Here is a 23,375-nt window from a genome sequence, read left to right on the forward strand (position 1 = left end):
GATCAACCGAACATGTGCAAAGGTCGCACAGAATCGCACTAAAAAGTGCGCGCACTAAGAGCGGGCAGCCTCCTGCTGCCCGCCGACGACTTTCATCGTGGCCCCTATTAGTCGCCTCTTACGACAGATAGGGGATACCGTGGTGGAATTCACCAAACGTCCCCATTCCACAGGGTGCGTAACACGAACCTGCATTCTTATTTATCCGGATTCCGGACCGCCAACTGTAGTAAATGCTTGGCCGACGCAAACGACGACGAAACTATAAAAACTACCAAATACGAAATCTCTAAGTACAGTAAAATTTAATTTTCTGTACAAAAATAATAAATTTTGACTTTAATTTTAAAAATATCATAACTTTGAAACCTGTAAGCCTGTATTCATAAAATTTTATGTTTCTGTTATCTAATAATTTATTATTTGCTTTCCTTTGGACTAATACTTACTGGATACCCCGGAGCGGACATTTATGCCGAAACACAAAATAACTTTGATTATACCTTTCTTCTCACAATAAAATGCCTTTATCGAAATGTAAATTTTATACGTCCTTTCATTACAGTACTAGATCACCCACAGTAATTAATTGTCGCGATTGTGTTACTAAACACACTTTTCTCTTTTGTTACAGTACTGATGAAGATGCACGTCAAGCCATGATGCTAGATGGAGGGAAGATAAAGGAGATACAAGTTAAGCTGCTGCTTAGCTCTCGTTCCGAAATGCACAAAGTAATCGAAGCGGCGCGCCAAAGCGTACCACTCCTCTCGCTTGCCGCTCCGGCACCTGTCGCACCATCACCCATTGTATCCGCTACACCAACCAATGTAGCCGTTCCGCCAGCGTTAGCGAATCAGCCAACCCCCGCTGTCCCAAATATAAGTCCATTTTCAGCCGCTCTCGGCAATAATGCGCTCTCTAATTTAGGCATTCCTGGACTTGGAAATCCTCAAGAAATACCTCAACCAGCTGTTATTGAGCCACCGCCGTCGCTTTTTAGTCCGTCAGTAAAAGAAGATGTAGATGAGGATAAAGAGGAAGATAAATCAGAGAAGAAGCGCAGTGAAAAAGATCGGCGCCGTACTCGTTCCAGGTCCAGATCACGCGACAGAGACCGAAAGGAAAGAAAAAGAGATCGCAGAGATCGGTCTCGATCGAGAGAACGCCGACGCCGCGATCGCAGCCGCAGCAGGGACCGCCGCGATCGCAAACGTGACAGGAAAGACCGTAGCCGTTCCCGGGATAGATCGCCGTCACGTCGGTCCCGTGACCGCCGCAATGAACGCAAATCCCCGGGAAGCTCGCAAGAAAAGTCCCTTGACATGGCGCCAGTGGATATGATGGCATCGGCTCCACCTACCTTTGGTAACACTCTAAATTCGGTGCCGGGACTCCCAATGCAAGGAAATATTCCTCCCAAAATACTCAACGGCCCAATGATATCCAACCCAGAATCGCCTATAAATCGTTTCACTGACCCTACCATAGCAGATGCTTATAATAAGTTGCAGGAACTCGGTAAGAAACGTAATCCAAATGCCTTCCAAGGCGATCAAACAAATGGTGTTGGTAGACTTCAAGCAGGCCGTGGCGGTTTGGGACGAGGTGGAGTCGCTAGCGGCTTTCGCAGGGAAAACCGTCCATCGCGCTTTGAAAACATAGATCAGCAACGCGATTGCTGCGTTGCTATCAGGAATGCACCAAACCATACGAGTTACGGCGATGTTCGTCGTTTCTTCCCATTCCTAATTGACAAACATGGTATCAAAATGATTAATGACAATATGGGTCGACGCACAGGAAATATCTATGTTCGCTTTTGCGAAATACGTTCTAAACATCTCGCTTTACAACGCAAAAATAATGAATTGAAAGGTGCTCAAGTAGTCGTCGAACCTCTAGATGACGAAAGTTATGAATCTGCCGTCGACTCTTACCTACCCTATCGTGAAGAAAATGATGAGGAAGAGGGCGGTTTAAGTATCAATGATTCAGAGGATCAATCTTTATCTAATTACAACGTTCTCAAATTAACAGATTTACCGAATTTTGTCAAAGAACACGATATCATAAAAACATTTAGCGATTTTTCTTTGTTGTCGATTTTGCTTAACGATTGCAGATTTTCACGCACTAAAATTGCATACGTACAATTTGCAAAGCCAGATGATGCGAGGCAAGCCCTCGAAAGGCAGGAAACTTACATATTTGGTCGACGCAAGCCAGTCATAATGCCGATATCGGATGAGGAGTATGAAAAGGAAAAAAAACAAAATGACAAAACTATAGAATCCGGAGCCATTTCACCTATGGAAAAACAGCAAGATGTTGCCGTGCCGCGTGATCCTCGACAACGTCGACAGAAATTCGATGCTCCGCAGCAAGTGCAAGTCCCACCGACTATGCAAGCTCCGCCGCAAGGAAGCTTCTTTGGGCCACCATACGTACCCCAAACATTCCCGACACCGAATTTTGCTGCGTCTCAGTTTGGTGGGTTCTCAGCAGGAGGAGCTATGGATCCACGAACTGGGCCACCCACTTGGGGTACTAGACCCCCATTCCCTACTCAGATGGAATCAACGCCAGTACCGGTATCTGGTCAGCATGTTATAACTACGGAAATGGAAGACGAACCACTAGACTGCGTATTAATGAAGGGTCTCCCTCGTGATGCCACTGACCGGACTATAGTTACATTCCTCTCGGATACTGGTGCGGTGCCAGCGAGAATCCACCTCATGCTAGACACAAATGGGTTACCGTCCGGAGATTGTTTCTGTGAATTTCGTTCTATACAAGAGGCCAGATTGGCCGCTACTAAACATGGAAGTAACTTGGAAGGTTGCCGCATATCCGTGGATCTTGTTCAGCGAAGCGTTGTCGAGGAGGCTTTAGAAGGTCCCAAACAACCGGAAAGTTTACTTGGAAATGGACCCCCAACATTTTTCGACCAGATGCGTGGTGGGTATGCACCTCGCCTGCCGTACAGAGGACGTGGTGGATTTGACAGAGGCGGCTTTGATAGAGGCGGATTTAACCGTGGTGGTTTTGATCAATCTCGTGGTGGGTTCGACCAATCGCGCGGCGGGTTCAGAGGTCGTGGTGGATTTGATCGAGGCCGTGGCGGTTTTGAACCCCGTGGGCGGGGACGCGGTTTTGGGCGTGGCCGTGGAGGAAATAGTAACTTTAATCCCAATAAGGAGAATGGACGGGAAGAAGATCACGACCCAGCGTTAGAGGACTTTGGACAGCCGGGTTGTGTGGTCTCAATGGAGAATGTACCCTTCCGGGCATCGATTGATGAAATATTACAGTTCTTTTCAGATTTTGAACTCACGCACGATGACGTCATTAGGAGATACAACGAACGGGGGCAGCCAACCGGTGATGCGAGAGTCGCTTTTCGAACTCCGTTCGACGCCCAGCGCGCTGTCAAAACTTGCCACATGGACACCATTCATGATAGAAGAATCAACCTCACTATTCTCTAGCATACGCCTTCCTTGTCCGGAGACGAGGACTCTGATGACACTGAAGATGTAGCAGATTACATTTGAAATCGAATGCAAAGGCTAAACTGTTTATATTTTGTAAATACTAGTTTTAATTGTGTTGAATAAGATGACTATTTCGATAGTTCCTGCCGTTGAAACGGTAGGTAAATTGTGAGTGAATAATAAAGCGTCTAAACTATACCGCTACTGTATACATGAGTGTATCGAATATTGTAATGAATATATTATTAAAGTTGATTAGTCATAAACAATAAAAAAATTCATAATTAAATCCATATTTATTTCTCAAACCCAACACATTTACAATAATTTCATCATGTATTACGTATAAGAGAGCGTTTATGTAATACAGTGTTTTATGTCCAGCCGACATCCGTTGACTTCGTAAGCTTGACTAGAACTTCTGTATGAGATAAAGTTCAAAATATACACACGACTCTGTATTCGCTGTTGGCTGGACTCGTGGACACATAGTTACATTACATTATACACAATCACGAACGTGCATTTAAACATTTAAACTACACATATTATTTGACAACAGAACTTGCAAATTTGTGCTTTAATTGTGACTACCATAATTAGGTAATGAAGTTTTAAGTTCATTTTTAAACAACTCTTCTGGCTGTTATTACGATAATGATTTCTTATGTTTACGCGAATGTTAGACATTGAAAGAACAAAGACTTCGAAACGTCGAGAAGAAATCATAATATACCGCGATAAAATCCGAAAAATAGTTTCACTTCAATTTTATTACGATATTTAAGGAATCACGAAAACCCGTGTACATTACGATCAACATATGCAAGTTCTATTGAAAAATAATACAGATACATGCAATGTAATACGCCACGAAAATAAATTCGTTTCAACATTACCGCATGTTAGGCTTACAATCTAAAAACACCACTGAAAACTAAGCACACTTTGAAAGAGGAGATATTCAAGTAATAAAATTATATGTAAAATATGTCGCATACATAAAAATATATACGGAATACAATATCACAGTTTAAAGGTTGTACAGTGTTACAATAACCATACAGGGGCCTTATTCTCTATCCCGCACGTTATTTTGACAGTGTGTAACAAGCACGTAACACAACGCATCATGTTTAGGACTATAGAAATTTGGCTTACAGAATACCATTCCACGCACATTTCTCATAGATAACATGACACGGCCGCGTTACGCGTTTACACTATTATACAGAATAAGGGCCCAGCAATACGTGGCCAAGTATCGATCGCTTTTTTGAACATAAGATGCTATGTTCTGTATGTATGCATCTTTATACTGTGATATTAACACTTCAACTGTATCTACATTTATTATATTATATACATACGTAATATCTTGTAATACGATTTGCGTATATAAATAATTTGCGACAAATCACATAACTTCTTTCAAAATATCAAATTTAACAAACTGTTCGATTACATGCTAAAAAAATTCGAATGAATCGTATTCAAATGTTAGCTAATTCGGATCAGTACAAATTTAGTTAGTATATTCATACCGAAACAAAATATAGCGTAGAAAATTAGATTTACTAATATCTGACCATTATCAAAAGTATAATTCATATTTTATTAAATATATAGTAGAATTTATTTGTATATAGTGTAGAATCGCGAAAACGCAAGGAGTTTCATGAAATCTCAAAACTGCTTATAATATGAAAAACACATAAATTATATATGAAAAATACATACACTTTATAGTTATATTAAAATACACACATTACCTTTTAAATAGACATAAGAAAAGTTAAAAATGGAAAGTAAAGAAATGCATTTAAATACAAGAGATCAACATACATTCGATTACCACATACAAATAAACCAATGTTTAACAGTTTATTTCCTTAACAATATATGTTACACCTTATGCACTGCAATAGGGTTTTTATATGTATAGGTTAATATAATAGTTCAGTATATTATTAAATCTATACATACGGTTTTAGATTCAGATTATTATCTTGGGTATTTTCAAAAAAACGTGCGAACAATAATTATAATAAAGAACGAATGTACGCGCGTGAAATGAAAATGGTACAAAGAAATAAACATTCTAATACCTTGAACGGCTGACACGCCCTAACAATGTGATGTTACTAGAACAAAACTATTTTACTACGAATATAAATAAACTTTTAACTTAGTTTATAACATTAAAAACAATAAGCTGTTAACTTGAAAAGATACTATAGGAATTGTACAGATATGCGTGATCATTACAAACAAATATATTCGAATGGTATAAAAAAGATATTACCGGAAGCATATTCCGGATAATCGGAAGGCTATTTCGGGAGACAGATATGGAGAAATTATTATTTATTCGACTATTTGGCTTGAAGATTTGTTTTTAAATGCTTATAATTATATTCAAATGTAACACAAAATAAGATTAAAGTTAAATAAATAATAGTACTCAAAAAGATCAATATTAGTTTACAAATTTAATAATCCTGAATAGCCTTTAGTTACTATTTAAATATGCTAGGAGCAATAGATAAACCTCATCAATCGGAAGAATCAGCAGTAACAATGTAAAGGTATAGGAAATCTAGCTTCAGTATAATGCTAATAGAGTTAACATTAGCATAGTAAGTCGCCACTATTTCATCTAAGCCACAAATTACTGGCTCACTATGACAAGGTACTATGTTCTTGTGTGCAGAAATTGAATTATATATATCAAGCAATCCTATGTTTTTTTAAGTAAAAAAACATATCTAATAATTCCTAATGTTAATTAAGGGAGGAACCACGACTGTCTTCTTTAATATTTATCATCATGACAATTTTAAATCTCATTATTTCGTCTTACGTAAAAATTAAGGGACCTTGTAATAATGAGCCAGCGAAATATCTGGGGTAAGGACACATGAAAACCCGTAAAATTATTTCCCTAACACAAAATCTAGACATCAAATCTATTACAATTATACAATATTTTCAAGTATATATCTTTGAATAGTTAAAATTATTGTTGCATGTTTGGAAAGTATTTTTCTCCATATTATTAAACTAAAGACATGCCTATACCCCAGTTGAAACATTTTGATAAAATTACAAGTTAATACACATCCAAAATATACAATCTGTAATAGACAAATATCCATTTAAAATCTTTATAATTTCAGTATAATATCAATAAAGGTAACAAAAAGTATTTATGACTAATAATGGAGCAAATATACGCATGTTATACTGTAAAAAAAATATTCAATAATTTCATTTAACACAACTAATATATTGTTCAAAAACAGCAACATTGCTTCTTCGAATATGTTATAGAAATAAATAATAAAAATATCCAAGTGATCCAACTATAAACTGTGGTCCCTGTTTAACATACGACGTAATCTGTTTTTTGTTAAATTAATACAATGTACACACGCGTTTAATATGGCTATAGCTTCCTTGGATACAATCATGCAATTTAAAAAATATTTTTATCATTGATATTCATAAATATATCCACGTATGTATGCTTTTAGTAGCTTCTATAGCCAAATATAAGTCAATACACCCGTTAATTGTTATAAATAAAAATCTCTAGCTAAAGCTAGCCAGTTGTACTGAAAATAATAACAAAATATAGTTTTAAATCGGAATAAAACGAAGCCTCTAGTTCTATGGCAGTTCGTTGCGAATCTCATTATAATTAAACACTAGAAACAGGATTACACACAGACAGTACATTCTAATGCTATCGTAACATCTGACTGTTCTTTGGCGGATCTTATAAATACAACAAAGGCCATCTGACATAGAATCCCGACAAATCTATGTTTACACTGATGCTTGTAAAGCAATACCTTATTAGGGTATTGAATAGTTATTGCCTTTTCAGGGGACGTTAGAGGGTTTACTATATTCACACTACCTGCTGTTAGGTGCTTTGTAATAAGGGTCATATTACCAGACACAATACCTGACCACCCCACGGAAAAAGGCACCAGGGAATAAACATTACAAAATGTATATTCAATATAGAATTGGGTAGTGATATTGGGCTATGAAGAGGGCTATGCTCGCTGTTTCTCTACGCGATAAGATCAGAAATGAAGAGATCCGTAGAAGAGAAAGTCACCGACATAGCCCAGCGGATTATTAAGCTAAAATGGCGGTGGGCAGGGCACATAAAAAAGTTCTCGAGTGGAGACCACGTACCGGCAAGCGTAAAAACACGTTGGGTGCAGACCGCTTGCGTCAGGTACGTCTGGAAATCTTTGGGAGAGGCCTATGTTCGGCAGGGGACTTGATGATGTGGTAGTGATATTGGGATTTACTGCTCAAAATCAGCACAGTCTGGAATTGTGCCAAGCAAATGGCGATAAACTAAGTATGGATATGTTATACGTGTAGTAATAAGTGTGGATGTGTTACATCTGTGCCTACCTCTAACACAAGAACATAGCGTGATGCGATATGGACATTTTGTAAAAAATAAACCGGTCCAGTAGTTCAATCCTGTCTCTAGTATACATTGCCTACATATTTCCAGATTTTAAATACAGAATGCTGTTATCTTGTATTATATTAAGTTCTTTTTGGTCTTGTAAACAAACTTGTTTGGTCCATTTTTGTAGACAAATTATAACTTACAACTACAACATTGAGCTTACCATACTACGGCATCTATGAATATTTTGCTTTATTAACATATCGCTAGATTCTACGACGATACAAGTCATGTGAAGGCACGAGTCGTGAGCACACTTCTGATTGGTCGATTTGACATCCGAAGCACTGGTGTACCGCGCGATTAGTTCCCCAGTCGATGTTCGTTGTCTATTGGCTAGTTTACTTCCGTCCAATTTGTACACATACGAACTCGCCCTCACCACTGTTCATTTGAGGTCATGAATAAGATCAGTTACTGTTTTCATATTCTTGCTGCCTTGGTAGACAGAAACGTTGCATTTAATAACGTAACGGAAGAAACAAGTACTAAGAGAAAATTTGTTATGTAGTTTCTTGAGTGCAAAAAAAAGCTGTGAACGTTTTTAATATATAAATAAATAAATAATATCACTACTTTATTTCAATGAGATAATAGAGTATTGAACTAAATTTAAATCTATCAATTTTTCTTTTTAAGATTCGCAAAATATCCATAGAGCACCAATAAATTCTAATTATAATCGCGTACTACAATACAATATAAATAGACGTTTAAACACACAATTACATCAGGTATATTTGGCCTCTGTATGGGTAAGTGTTAAATGTAATATCGATAGTCTTTGTCTATCGATAATATCGTCAACACTACGCCAGAGTAATGTCAGAGGTGCGTATTTTATACTTTAGAATTCATTAATAAATAATTATTCGAATTATTTTGTATTACTCGAGTTGTTACAAATATTATAACGACTATCGAAGAGAATTGCTAATATTACTTTATGGATAATTATAAAATTTTAAACTATTTATTAAACTTGTATAGCAGTTACAAAAGCACGTATTTAATATATGTTTTGAAATACAAAAACAACTAGTTTCCATAGATAAACACCACAAAGTCTGTGGTATTCATTTCTTAATTATGGAACAGTGATTTTGAACAACTCAAGTATTTACCGTATAAAAAAAAGGTTACTCTTGCTTGTTTAAGACTTAAATGTATAAAATATATTCCAAATATAAGTGGTTCGTGGCTGTAATCCGAGATTTATTTCTTCCGTTCTATACTTTGTATCTATGTTACCCTGAAAATAATAAAAAGATATGATATGAAATTCTGAAAGTGTTATAACTCTGTGCTATTTGTTTTTAATACCATCCATAAACAAGATTCGCTTAAATAAACAAGGGAAAAAGAAAAATCTTATCACATTATTTCTTTTAAAATACTCGATACAAATACTTATAAAGTGCTTACTTTTTATTTTTAGCCCTACTGGGCGAGCTGTGGTTTGAATTCTGCGGGCTGTCGCTCAGTTCCGAACTGGAACTTCTGATATCGCCGTCCATCTGTAATACGATAAACACAGTTGATACACCGCAAGGAATTACTGCGGCGTTTTTACAATCTATAGACTTGTGTACGGACTACAAACTGTCCTTTTGGAAAGTCAATATTGCCTGACCAGGGAAATAAAAAACCTTGCTGTAGTTGAATGGAAGTCATTTCGTGTATTCACAAGGTTAGCTTTAAAACGACAATTATAGTGGTGCTGCCAAAGCAGGTTATTTATTTTTCTATTTAATACTGGACCGATCCACCAATATCTTAACATACTTTAATGGACAGCAAAAAAAATATGCAGATAGAAGAAAGAAAGAAAGAAAGAAAAGAAATTTATTTTGCAACAAACACAAGTTACATAAACATAACAGACAAACAAATGAAACAGACATAAAGAACTTAAAACTATATTTGTCACAAAAAATGCACCAACTCAGCAATATGCTGACAGTGAAGCCAGCGCTGATCTTCCGTTGGGCCGTTTGTTGGAAATGACGTGACGGAGGACAAAAAATAAAAAATAAAATAAAACAATATGTAATAATAATATTAATGAAATAAGGAAGAAAACGTGCGCAAAAGTTTCCAATTTCTTTTTGGTACTACAGAGTACAGTTACAAGTTTACGCTGGCAATACCTTTAACCGTATCTGTCAGATTGGCGTCTCACATAAAATACTATAAAACGTAGTGATTATATCAAAGAGAATTATAATATATATGGAAAGATTCTATTCACTTTGGTACTATTACAGAAAAATAATAACACATAGTGATAATATTCTCTTTGAGTAACCTATTACTCATATTCTACGTGTTAATATCCTAATATTTGATATTTGTAAACAGTGGAAGCAAAAGTGAAAAGTTATTGTACCAGTTGAATAACAGGAAAAGGAAACAGCTGTGTGCAGGAAAATCTAAAATACACAGGCAAAGACAGTTGCGTGTAATCTGAATCCCCATTGTCCAAGGAGTATAATTTGAACGTGAGTAGAGGCAAATAATAAAGAGATATACCTACTTTAATAAATCACTTTTTGTTATTTTTTCAACCTGGTTCAATGAAATTATATTATACACTGTCCCACTGTTGGGCACGGACCTCCTACTACTGAGAGGGATTAGACCTTAGTCCACCACGCTGGCCTACTCCAGATTGGTAGACTTCACACACCCTCACACACCAATGAAATTACCAATTTGAAAATGGTTTCTAACCTGTCCAGCCTTGAAAGCATTGTAAGCGATCTGCAGTATGAGCCAGGTCCAGATTATATGCAGCGCCAACAACAGACACAGCAGCGAGTTGAAGATGTAGTACGCGGGGAACATCGGCAGGAGCATCGGCGCACGGACCGACGTACTGGAATATCAAATAGATTATTTAGAGGCAGTTGTTTCATCCATGGTCGAGTAAACCTTGCCGAGACAAAATAGAAAAAGTTAAGGGTCTAATCACACTGACATATTGCAAGCGAGTTCACAGCGGGGTGCGCTCATTTAGTGTAATAAAACTGTTAACTTTGTTCACGGTTGAAAGAACAGTCCCTTACTAACATAGTAAGTTACTATATCGGTAGAACAGTGTTGTCGACTTATTATTTAACCTCACAATGAATAATAAAAAATCATATTTCACACGATGATTGATGACTATTACATAGGTAAACTACAGCTTTGCAGTTATGTTTTGAGAGGAGCGTTTAGAAGTTATTCACGAACAACGTTATAGAACGTACATAGTGCCGACAATAACGGATGATGCACACTTCCCGAGAATAATAATTATCGTCACTCACCTCCAAATAATGTAGAAAGGGTATATGACGACTCTAGTCAGAACCCACACGACGACGAGTGCCAGGAACAACGCGTCGCACAGGCGCTGGTAGTTTGCGTATTTAGACGCCTTCACGGACTGTAATTTAAAATAAATTTTCCAACTAAATAAGGAATTGGGAATATCGCTCACTTAGTGGTTAAAAAGATTACTGCCAAAAAGAGTAACTAGTCCCAGAACGAAAGAGAAGACTTCATCATCACCTTCAGCCACTGCTCACTGCTGGCTATGAGCCTCCTCTACTACTGACAGAGTTTAGACTTTAGTCCACCACACTGACCTAGTGCGGTTTGACAGACTTCACATAAATTCGAAATTTTCGTGGAAAATACTAAGGTTAATTACCCCAGATATCAAAAACGAAGAAGACTTACTTCCACAAAAATATCAGCGCAGTCGTGCAGCAACAGCATGAGCGTGCCGATCCTGTGCAGGTTGCACACCCAGCTGAACGAGAGCAGCGCGATGGTCGCGATGTGGTGCACGAACATCTGCCAGAAGTCTTTGCGCCGCACGTCCCAGAACTGGGAGATCGTCAGCGACCAGTAGAACGCGGACGATATCATGTAGTACCACCACACGTCGCTTGATAGACCCTGGAGAATTTATAGTGAATCGGAATTAGACATATTTATGCAAAAAGAAAACTCCGCATGTTTTTTTATAACTAAATTAAAATTGTCACAGTTATTCAAAATATTTAGTCCAAGTTGTTACTTCAACATAATTCGTAGTTACTTGAATAATCTTTGGACAATAATCTTGTTGTCATAGTTTCTTTAACTATTCATACTTATATTTAACATACTTGACACTGTCTATTGATCCATAAAAATAAATTAAATAAAAATAAATCCCACAAGATGCTTCCATTACCTGATGCGGATATCCGATATAACACTGGTCGATGTCCCACAGCCACTCCTTATCCCACAACACGAAGATGCCAAAGGAGAAGTTGAGCAGGTAGAAGGTGAACTTCCACATGTTCTCGCAAAACTTGACCAGGGTCGAGGGCTTGTCCTGCGAGCGGCGCAAGCGCCACCACCGCGCAACCTGGCGCTCGCTCATTTCCAACTTCTTCGCTAGCGAAGTGAACTGAAATTTGGGATAAAAAACAAATTACAGACAAAAGATCTCAAAACACAATTGAGTTCAGGTTTAGGTTCTGTTGTAATTATAATAATAAAAATATGTAGTTCCGTTATAGCATAATACTAGTTCCGAAATATATACTGTTGCTAAACATTATAATATTCCAGAACTTAGATATATTTGTTAGCAACCTGTAGGAATTCATAGAAGTGGCCCACAGGCGTATTAAAACGAATTATTTAAATTAAACCCTACCTACTAGGCCTGTATAACATAGCTGTACTACTGTAACTGTTATTATGTTATACATGTGTATAAATAATAAATAAAAAAACAGGGTCGTCGGCGAATTCTGTTAATTATTGTGGTTCTCCATTGGAAATTACATAAAAATTATGTTTGTACGATAAACGTATTTTTTTTAAATATCCTAATATACCCAAGGAAAATACAATTATATTTAAATATTAATAAATGCCGGGAATTTGACCTGCGCGGGATTTACCTTAAAATTGTTCACGTACCTGCCTGAGACGGGAACATTGCTTGTAAGCCTCTTCTAACTTCGGATTCGTGGGTGCTTTGCGCGGGCGCGTGTCTTTGATGCCCAGCGACTTGCCAAACGGCTCGTACCAGTATCTGTATTAATATTGTAATTATTATTTTTATAGAAAAGCTTCACAAAAGTAGTTAATATCATTTTAGAATTTCCAAAAATTTCAAAAACAAATCATTATTTAGAAAATAATAGCTTTAATTTAAAATTAGGTACACATTCGTTATGCTAATGTATATATTTCTGTTTAAAGCACTTATAATTGGTAATACCAATTAAAAATTCAAGATCAAAATACAAAAGTTAAACGGCTTTTGTCATATTGCAAATGACCAGAACAAATAATACTATTTAGTAATTCGTTGCTAAAGCGACATACACGGTGTTTAATAATTTTTACCATCCTTTAGCAACTAAACTAAATATTTTGCTAGTCTGTGTAATTTTAGAACCATCAGACTTTTTTAGCATTAATAAAACCATCGGATGACGAATAACCGTTGTCAATTCCGTGTATGCTATAGTATTGCCCTGACTCTTCCGAGACTAGTAGTGTTAAAGAAAAATGTTTCACTTTTTTCATCAATCCAAAAACTATACAAATAATGAAATATGTGCCAGACATTGCAAACAGCTATGCCATACAACATAGGCATTGTGTAAATGACATAGATTTTATCGAATCGACATTTCTTCGTACATAATAATTTTGCGATAAAATCTAGTGTTCCACTTTTCCCACTTTATTGCTACCCTTTGATTGGAACTAGCATCGTAATACTCAAAGTTGTGCAAAATTCGCGTAGATTTATTTTTTAGAATCGGAGGTCAACTACGTTGCTACAAGAAGTTTTTTGTCATACTTTTTTATGGCTTAATTTATGTAGCAAAAAGCAGAGAATAATATGATTAATCGTTATATCTATAGATATAATAAAATAATAATAATCTATACTAATATTATTAAGCTGAAGAATTTGTTTGAACGAGCTTATCTCAGGAACTACTCAACCGATTTTGATTTTTTTTAGTAACTCCTTACATTACTTCCGAGTGGCATAGGCTACTTTTCACTCCGGAAAAACTTTTCATACGGTCGAAGCCCCAGGCAAAAGCGAGTATATGTGTTGAAAGGATCTATAACTTTCAGGGTACATACATAGATGGGCCGACTATTAAAATATAAGTTGCGAACTTGATTACCGCATCGTAACAAAGAGTTTCGTTGTTTACTTCGGGTTTGAACTCTAAGGTAAATTATAGCGTCAGAGTTTAAATTATAGCCTCTTATAGTTTCTAATACCTATGACAAAACTTGAATGTTCGATTCAGAACTTTAATTGTTTGTTCAGTGTATTGAATTATTTGGTTCCTCTACAACATCAATTAGCCGGCTTCACAGGTGTGGAATTCTCTCAGAAAACCAAGATAGTATAAACATTATTTCTGCTGTTTGTCTTTAAAATGCTTGGAGAGCAATAATTTAAAGTCGCCAATTGATAAAAAAAATGTTTTCTGTAGAAAATTCATTTTTAAAAATTTTAAAACTGCCGGCCTTGACACAAAAATTTTAAGTCACACATTTTATAATAATTTGCATATGTAAATGTAAAGAGGAAGCCATTTTGACTCGTAAATACTAATATCATGATGATAAGCCAGAGAACGTGATAAGATACGGAATTAGATATTTGACTACTTGCTTTACATATCTTAAAAGGTAAAGTCATATAATTATAAGTTAAATACACGAAATGTATAATTTTTGGGTATATTTTGTATACAATTCTTTTACTTTTCTGTTACAAAGTTATTATTTTATTTTTTTATTGCTTTGAATGACGGAGACAAGCTTGCCGTTCGCCTGATAATAAGCGATAGCGATACGACCGCCCATAAACAGTAGAAACACCATCCAATGCTTTGAATTACAAAGTATTGTTTGGCATTCCACTGCGCTCGCCAATCTGAGACATGAGATGTTAACTCTTATTATGTCCAGTAGTTACACTGACTACAGTGTTCTTCAAACCGGAACACAATAGTGACTACACACGGCTGCTTGGAGCCTGAAATAAACATTGCGGTAGTACCTACCCAGGCGGACTTCCACATAAGAGAGATCTACTAACTTAATTGTTAAGTTCGTACAATATCATAACCCGATTTAAATTTTACTGAAATTAAACATATTTTTTTATTTTTATATTTTCCCAATGTTTTTAAGCAAAGAAAGATTCCCTATTTCAATCGATAATATTGTATTAACATTGAATGGTGAATAATAAAAGTCCTAAACAGCATTTTTTTTTTATCATTTTAAAATATCGATTTTGTACCAACAAAAATTCTTAATATTTAAGTGGCTGAATCTAATAAATATTCAATGATAATAATACGTCTACGGAGCTAGAACGAAACTACAATGTTTTTAAGTGGTAATATTTAAGTGGAAATCTATGTTCTTTTTAACATTAGAATAGGCCATTAGACGTTAAATCTGGCATCAGTTCAATGATCGTGTATCCGTGATCCTAGAAGAGTGGAACAGTTTATGATTAAACTAAAAATTCAATTCAACGTTTAATTGAACTGATGTTAATGGCCACTAAATGACCCTTTTATTATGTAGAGGACCTATCAATAATATTTTTAAATCTCTAGAAAACCAAGAGTCTTCAATAAAAAAAAAATAGTAATAGGTATTTTTATTGTAAATAACAATTTCAATGGTTACAGATTACAAGCTTATTATGAAAAACAAAAAATAACATATTTGCCAGGGGTACCCAAACTAGGCTAGGCCTGTACCTTAGAATACCAGAAACAATTTAAATATAAAACATAATTAGGTTTTCTATAACTTGTTTGCTTTGGCGGTACCAGTGCTAGTGCAACTACTAGACATAATGAGACTGAACATCTCATGTCTCAGGATGGCGAGCGCGATGGAATACCAAACAATACTTGGTGTTGAATTCCAGGTGTTGGATGGTGTTTCTACTGTTTATGGGCGGTCGTATCGCTTACCATCAGGCGAACGGCAAGCTCGTCTTGTTATTCAAACAAAAGATATCCAAAACCTATCAAACTTATTCAATTTCAAATTCAAGCTGTCTCGTACAAACACTAGACACAAAATCAGTCTATTGTCGTAAATTGACTGAAATAAAAAGAACACGTCACGTTAATATTCGTGTGGGGGCGGAATTGTTTCTATTTATTTTACGGACATAGTCATTGTCGTATGAGACTGGATGTCGGTTAGTGACCCAATTTACGAGACTAACGACTTAGAAGCTATAAAAGTATGGATGTCGTAAAAAGTAAATTCGAATAATATAAAACCATATTGCCGACGTAATTTAGTAACGAGATTAAACAGATATATCTGATGCTTCAAATATCCGTAAATAGTCCACTTGAGACTTTTTATATGAGAAAATATTGATACATATTAGAATGGACAATTAAGGTGTTGAATGGCTTTTTCGCCTCGCTAAAAACACAAAAAGCGGCGACAGCCTAGGTAAAAAGCGGCGACAGCCTAGTTGGGTGTGGAACGGACTGCCAAGACGAATGTCCGCAGGTTCAAAACGCAAGGGCACACACCTATGACTTTTCTAAAATCATGTGTGTATTCTTTGTGAATTTATCGTTCGCTTTAACGGTCAAAGAAAACATCGTGAGAAAACCTGCACACCAGAGAAGTTCTTTATAGGAATTTCGAAGGTGTGTGAAGTCTACCAATCCGCACTAGGCCAGCGTGGTGGACTAAGGCCTAATCCCTCTCAGTAGTAGAGGAGGCCCGTGCTCAGCAGTGGGCAAATATATAATACAGGGCTGATATTATTATATTTATTATTAAAACCACAAATTCCAAAGATATGGATACCTAACATATGATAACATGTTTCCTAAACTATACTGTTCAATATTATATTATCTAGCGAGGCCCTGGTTCCATTCGAGACAGCAGCGCCGGACTGTTCGCAAGATTCCTCAAGGTTTCATTTGTGGTCTAAGGATCGAATGCATAATTATTATGACTAATAAGTTTCTATTAAATACTTCCCTAGCACATTATATTATAAATTAAATAATATTAAGTATCTTTTAAAGTAAGAATTCGCACAAATATCAACGACTATAGCGCGTGCGCACGATGCGATGAACACAATTTCGTGCGATAAAAAGTCTGGTATCTTAATAGAATGGCATGACTCCACACAATCTCACGAGTGTATAGGTGCGGAAATGGTGACAGTATTATCACATTACATCGGCACTTAATCGTGAACATCAGAAATAAGCGGTTAAAAAAAATCGCTAACCGATCCTACGAGTGAGGATACAAACAAAAATCGCAAAGGACGTGACGAGCGAAACCATTATCGCGTTAAATGTCGTTTAGTGCACCTGTTCTGGCCTGGCCTTAGTATATTTGAAACGCGATAGCGTTTATTATGTATTATCTAAGTTTTCGCGAATTAGCTATCTATTTGTCTAATAAACCATATCATAACAATATAATTGTTCACCTATCAGTTACATTATATTATTTCGTAGCGGGTTTGCAGTGTTATACGAATAATATTCGCACGAATTAGTGTTTCATTTTTATAGGTTCTTAAATTTGACATGTAATGTCAATGTTTTAAATAAAACGGAATACGTTTTTTAAAACATGACATACTAACGACCGAAATTAACGAACGATTTTAAAGTTTGATCCATATCTTCGGTCGAATGCGGAAATGGATCAAAAAAATTCTGATCGCAACGCTCATAATATGTAATAATACTTATTTAATATTTTGATTACATTATTTTCCAACTATAGGGTTTTCAACTATTTCATATCGTTTATAGCATAATATATTCAGTTGAAAATATCTATTTAACAATAATTATATGTGTCATATAGCACGCGAAACTTATCTTAAAAGCAATTATGCGGATCTCAAACGTGAGACATTATCAACACTACTGATAATTCCAATAGATAATAATTATTATGCCTATTTCTATAAAGCTGATATTGCCGCGAATCCTCCTCTCCAAGTACCAATATCATGCTCCGTAGAATGACAATATTTGTTGGTACCACGAGATAAGATTAAAATAAATTAGGTAACTGATGGAGAAATTTACATTGCCTTGATATCTTTTTTAAATATGATGAATTGAAATTATAATCATGAGGCATAGCATTTAGCCTTGTTAATCATAAATAAGCCGAAAACATGAATCATGCTTCAAACTGACATTTATAACTCACCGCATCTGTATGAACGAAATATTCTCAAAATCGACCGAACGGCTTTCGATGAAAATTAGCATAGAGATAGTTTAAGACCCTGGGAAGGAAATTAACACTTTTGACCCCGGGAAATATATGCAGCAGGATAATGCCGAAAAATTATTTCCCGCGGTTGAAGCCGCGAGCAAAAGCTAGCAATTGAGTATTTTAAAATGCACACTGCCCACATAATATGAACGTTATGACATTGCGGAAGAAGAAGGCGTGTATTAGCCCAACCTTGCTTCACCATATCGTATAAAATCGTCTTGGGGGACTCGGAAGAAATCGTCATTGTTACCACGGGGGCAGCAATGCCGCATTCCAACTCTCAACACATTATTCACTTAACTCCATGCACAGGCACAGACATTAGACTAGACTCGAAGGAATTGTGCCTCACAATTTAATTACGCAGAAGACTGGGTGAGCCACTAAAGACTATTAAGGCTAGTTTCATTAAACATTTTAATTAATGATTAATGTAAACAGTACAGTAAATATATATTTGACTCATTAATTAATTATTTGACGTAAGCAACGAAACAGTGTCTAGTTTTAACAGCCATTTTAAATTAAACTTTATTGGTAAGGGAATTATTGGTGTATTAGAATTTGACTGGGAAGCGTCGATACGCTGGCGCGGCCCATCTTATGCATTGTCAATAGAATACAATTTTCGCACATATTATCCCTTGTTATTAGATTGCACTTTGCATCTTTTCTTTTCCGGTAATAGAGTATATATATATTTTTAAACGTAAATTAACAAAATCGTTTTATAAATTACTTGGTCATACGAGCCGCCTTTACAACTCAATTACCATATGGTATTTGTATGTAAGCTACGTAGCTTGGAGACATTTGGTGATTAAACAGATTAATTGATTAAAGACTATTGTCGCGTAGCAACAAATACCCTTAACATTTAATGTACGTTGATAATACGATCCTGAGATGGACAACAAAACCGAACCATACTACTCAACACACCAAAGGCAATTGGAAGGAGACTTCCGAATTTCAAAAAAGATTTACCGTTTAGTGACACTGCACTTAAGATTTTTCCAGCAATTCAGATCCACTAGGCTTCCCTAGAACGTTGTATCGTTAAAGTAAGTGTACATATGTACAAACATACGCATGCCTTTTTGCCATAGGGTAGGCAGAGACTATTGAATGCCAAATGCTACGATTTTGAAACACCTCTTTCGCATTTTCGACACTCCTAGTTCTCATGCTTTTCCAAAGATCACTTATTTGATCAATTTAAGTTCTTCTCGGACACCGTCTTCCAGGCGTAACATCCACATACGCCCGAACTATTAAGTTCGGAAAGGCATTGAGGTATTAACCTCAATGCCTTTCCGAAACCATTTTACATCCATCCATTCCACCATTCCAATCAATCCAACATCCTAATCAGCAGATGATTAGAGCGTTAAATAAGGTATACTTCATAAGGTTTTGATCGATATAATGCTCCTCTTGGGGCCAAGAGAGAATTCAGAACTAGATATTCCTCGCGAAAAAACAGCAAATTTAAAACTAACAAATATTAGAAAATACCCTTATATTAGAATAACAATAGAAGCAACTGTAAAAATATTAAAACTAAATTAGCAGCACATATGAAACCTGTAGGCGAAGTAACCTTCAAAATACAATATAATTTAATAACATGTTATCACGAAAAGTGGGTGGATAAACATTGACATAATAATTAAGCGGGATGTTCACCTCAGAAAAATGTGACAATGTTATCTACTGTATACAAATTGATTGTAATGTCATGACTTCGTTTACATTTAACTTGTAATGATTTTTAAATCAATATAAATAAGTGTGCATAAAAGAGACTATCACTTTGAAACCAGATTTAGTTTCCAGGACCATAATATGATTTATACAATGATATTGTAAGTTATTTTAACTGCTCATGGTTAAGTATCAGTGGCGAAAGGTCCATATAACCAGATTCCTGCCAGCTTCTCTTTACAAAGAATCTAATTGTCATTGGAACGATTTGCAGATTGCATTTATGCATAATAGTACCTATGTGTTGTATTGGTTTCCCTTTCATAACATTTCACCCTTTGCCATTTTTAAGTATATACTCTATATCTGGGATTGTTTTTACACAATTTCCAAAATATTACTTCCTGCACTAGTTTCAAAAACCAAGAAACACATATTAATATGATAAATGCCATTGTATTTTACATACAACAAACTAAAAATTGATCACATTCAGAAATGTTTTAATATTGAAAACAAAATATAAAGGTCAGTAATGAATGTTGCATAGAAACATCTTTTTCACATAGTAACTTAAATAAACAATGCTATTATTATGACACTGTTTTCACAAGATTTCGTTTTTCATGTTACTTTGTGTTGCAATGCATTCTGGTAGTCTATGTTTGATCTTCATTTGAACATTGAATATCATATGAAATGTCAACTTAATATTTAAAATAAAACTATTTAGCCTTCATGGTCACAGGAAGGACTGAGGTGTTAGTCATCTAAAAAGTCAAATATGAATATCTTCCTATATATATTATAGATGAACATTGAAAAATACTTTTATTTTATGTAGACATAAGAAATCATTATTCCTTTTTGTTTTTAAAGAATTTTCAGATGTCTGGGTTTCCTCAAAATGTTTTCCTTCACCATAAAACATATGATAATTGATAAACAATACACATATAACTTCAAAAAGTGACATGTGGGTGTTTTGGGTTTACGAACCTGTGACCATCTGTCTTGGTAGACCGTTTCATTCCCAGCTCGGCTATTGTTCATGCGATTAATGCCACTTTCCACCATGTGAGCTTACTTATAGCTACATCTGGCATGAATAATGTGACTTGTTATTATTACGCTATGAAATGTTTGGATATAAATATAAAAATAGTTGATTATGATAATTTAAAACAAATGTCTAATAAAGAATAAGATGTGTTATATAACTCATAACATAGTCTAGCATAGTTATGTATATCCTGGGACCTTTAATAAATAAGTTTTTGTATGCTTACTTAAATTAATATTTGTGTGGTTAACTATTGTTTAGTGTAAACTAACATAGTGCATTGTATGGACTAATAATTAGGCATTATTTATTTAATTTTGGACTCAGATTGCAAATAAATAAAATCTTTTTTTTATTTACTTGCTAAATGAATATTGGAAACTACACTTTTTTAGTCAAACAAAACTACATAAATATTTTTTTTGGTTCCTTTTATTTTAAATTCAATGCATTTTTTTTAAAATGGTACTTCCCCTTAAAAAATTTTGATTTTGCTGGGACTAAGGAATCCCAGAACACAGTTATTTTTCCTTGACCTCACAATATCATAATATTCATGATTTTATTGCATTATGCACAAATAATCAGAGATTATTGTCTAATTATATTAGAAATGAGATGGTTTGAGGAAGTTTCAAAGTTTGGAACCCAGAAATTGCTGAATACATATGGATAAAATTTAGAACATAGATTGATACAGCCTAAATTAACATAGACATTAGACTACTTTTATTCCCAATAAGTTATATGGCACATATTCCATATTTAATAGACCCCAATTTTTATTATTATTTAATTGGGCATAATTAAAATCACAATTACGCCTAGCAAAAGCCAGTATAAACTTATTATCCTTTATATTTCGTAGTTAGATTGTGTGTTTCTTTACACTCAAGCGCCAGGAAGTAGCACACAGAAAAACACGACACAGGTAAAATTTTAATAAATCCTGCCCATGATCTCATTATCAAACATCCATTCATAATGCAAATATATTTTTATATAATAAACTTCAATGTAATTCAAAAATAGAATGCGCAACATAGAGATATTGCTTCACTATTCTCGACGCCTCACGCGATATGCTAATGCACTTAGCTTCAGGTTATCTTTCGGCAGTCACGACAATTAATTTCTTATTCACATAAAAGTTCACTTGTACTTACTTTTCGAGTGCGCGTCGCACCACCATAAACACCAATGCTAACGGTATAGGAATAAAAACGTGCGTATAGTCGGTGTACTCCACAGCCTTGTCGGGTCCGGGTGCTATGTCTTCCCACGTAGTATTTGGCGGTAACCAAACGTCTTCATTCCAAAATTTATCAAGAAACTGCCTCAACATTTTAACACACTTAACTTTTTTTTAAGTATTTACAATTGTGATTTATAAATCTTATTAAAATTTAAACGGAACAGCGAACACTCATCACCTTCAAGTTTGATCCGAAAAGTGACACTTCATTCAAAGAATTGCCAGATTATCTGTGTGACCGTTACGTAAAATTTGATATAAACATATGTGACCGCTACTAAAAATTCTACTAATTCATTATGTTGATTGTGGTTTTAAACATTGATTTTCAAAATAAAAGTTGGGATTATACGTCCGTTTTTTAAAACTCTGGTTAGAGGATCCTTGCATCACATCTTTTTTAAATTCAGAAGTGTTTCACTTTCTTACTCGACGTTAAAAATAAGTATGGCCAGACTTAAGGCGATACCTCAAGGTCCATTTTCATACATTTTGTTTCGGCTTTAATCTGGGTAACTAAACAAGTATTGGCAAGTAAAGAATTTAAATTCACGTCTAGTTAGTAATTAGTTCTCGCAGTTGAAAGAAAAACGTAAAAATAATTAATAATCATGGATATTTCGGCCTTTAAAATTTAATATGACGAAATTTTAAAGGCCGAAATATCCACGATTATTAATTATTTTTACGTTTTTCTTTCAACTGCGAGAACTAATCACTAACTAGACGTGAATTTAAATTCTTTACTTGCCAATACTTGTTTAGTTACCCAGATTAAAGGTGAAACAAAATGTATGAAAATGGACCTTGAGGTATCGCCTTAATAAAGTTATAATCTAATTCCAAAGGGCATTACACCTACGTGCTGGCTACGATCTCCTTCAAGAATGAAACAAGAGACGAATGAGCATTTCTTTATATTATACAATTTTATTTATAAATAATAATAATTATAATATTAATTTTGGGTACTAAATAAATAAATAT

General features: G+C 35.2%; 2 protein-coding genes across 3 annotated transcripts in view; one reads left to right on the top strand and one right to left on the bottom strand.

Moving 5' to 3' along the window:
- Nucleotides 1–3,789, top strand: part of LOC115441316 — a 21,947-nt gene extending 18,158 nt beyond the window's left edge. For both annotated transcript variants that reach the window (XM_030166054.2, XM_030166053.1), the window contains exon 3: nucleotides 635–3,789. In XM_030166054.2, coding sequence (XP_030021914.1) covers nucleotides 635–3,494 — 2,860 coding nt within the window. In that variant the 3' untranslated portion in view covers nucleotides 3,495–3,789. The remainder of the gene's footprint in view (nucleotides 1–634) is intronic.
- On the bottom strand, nucleotides 3,782–22,602 carry LOC115441318 (ceramide synthase 5). Its single transcript, XM_030166058.2, has 8 exons — nucleotides 22,300–22,602; nucleotides 12,979–13,093; nucleotides 12,236–12,457; nucleotides 11,734–11,955; nucleotides 11,319–11,437; nucleotides 10,738–10,882; nucleotides 9,430–9,521; nucleotides 3,782–9,256 (listed from the first exon to the last, which is right to left on the bottom strand). Exons 1-8 carry the CDS (start codon nucleotides 22,476–22,478, stop codon nucleotides 9,247–9,249), a joined length of 1,104 nt encoding a protein of 367 aa, XP_030021918.1. The 5' UTR covers nucleotides 22,479–22,602; the 3' UTR covers nucleotides 3,782–9,246.
- Between the last annotated feature and the right edge of the window lie 773 nt (nucleotides 22,603–23,375).

The sequence above is a fragment of the Manduca sexta genome, chromosome 9 (assembly GCF_014839805.1).
Source record: "Manduca sexta isolate Smith_Timp_Sample1 chromosome 9, JHU_Msex_v1.0, whole genome shotgun sequence".
In the NCBI taxonomy this organism is placed as follows: Eukaryota; Metazoa; Arthropoda; class Insecta; order Lepidoptera; family Sphingidae; genus Manduca; species Manduca sexta.

Bases quoted from the DNA above. Each gene is read 5' to 3' on its own strand.
- LOC115441318 (XM_030166058.2), bottom strand. From the start codon at position 22,478: ATGTTGAGGCAGTTTCTTGATAAATTTTGGAATGAAGACGTTTGGTTA. The intron at 11,956-12,235 runs GTAATGGAAGCA...TAAATTCTCCAG, and splicing joins ATATCGGATATCCGCATCAG to GGTCTATCAAGCGACGTGTG. The intron at 11,438-11,733 runs GTAAGTCTTCTT...TTTAAATTACAG, and splicing joins GCGCTGATATTTTTGTGGAA to TCCGTGAAGGCGTCTAAATA.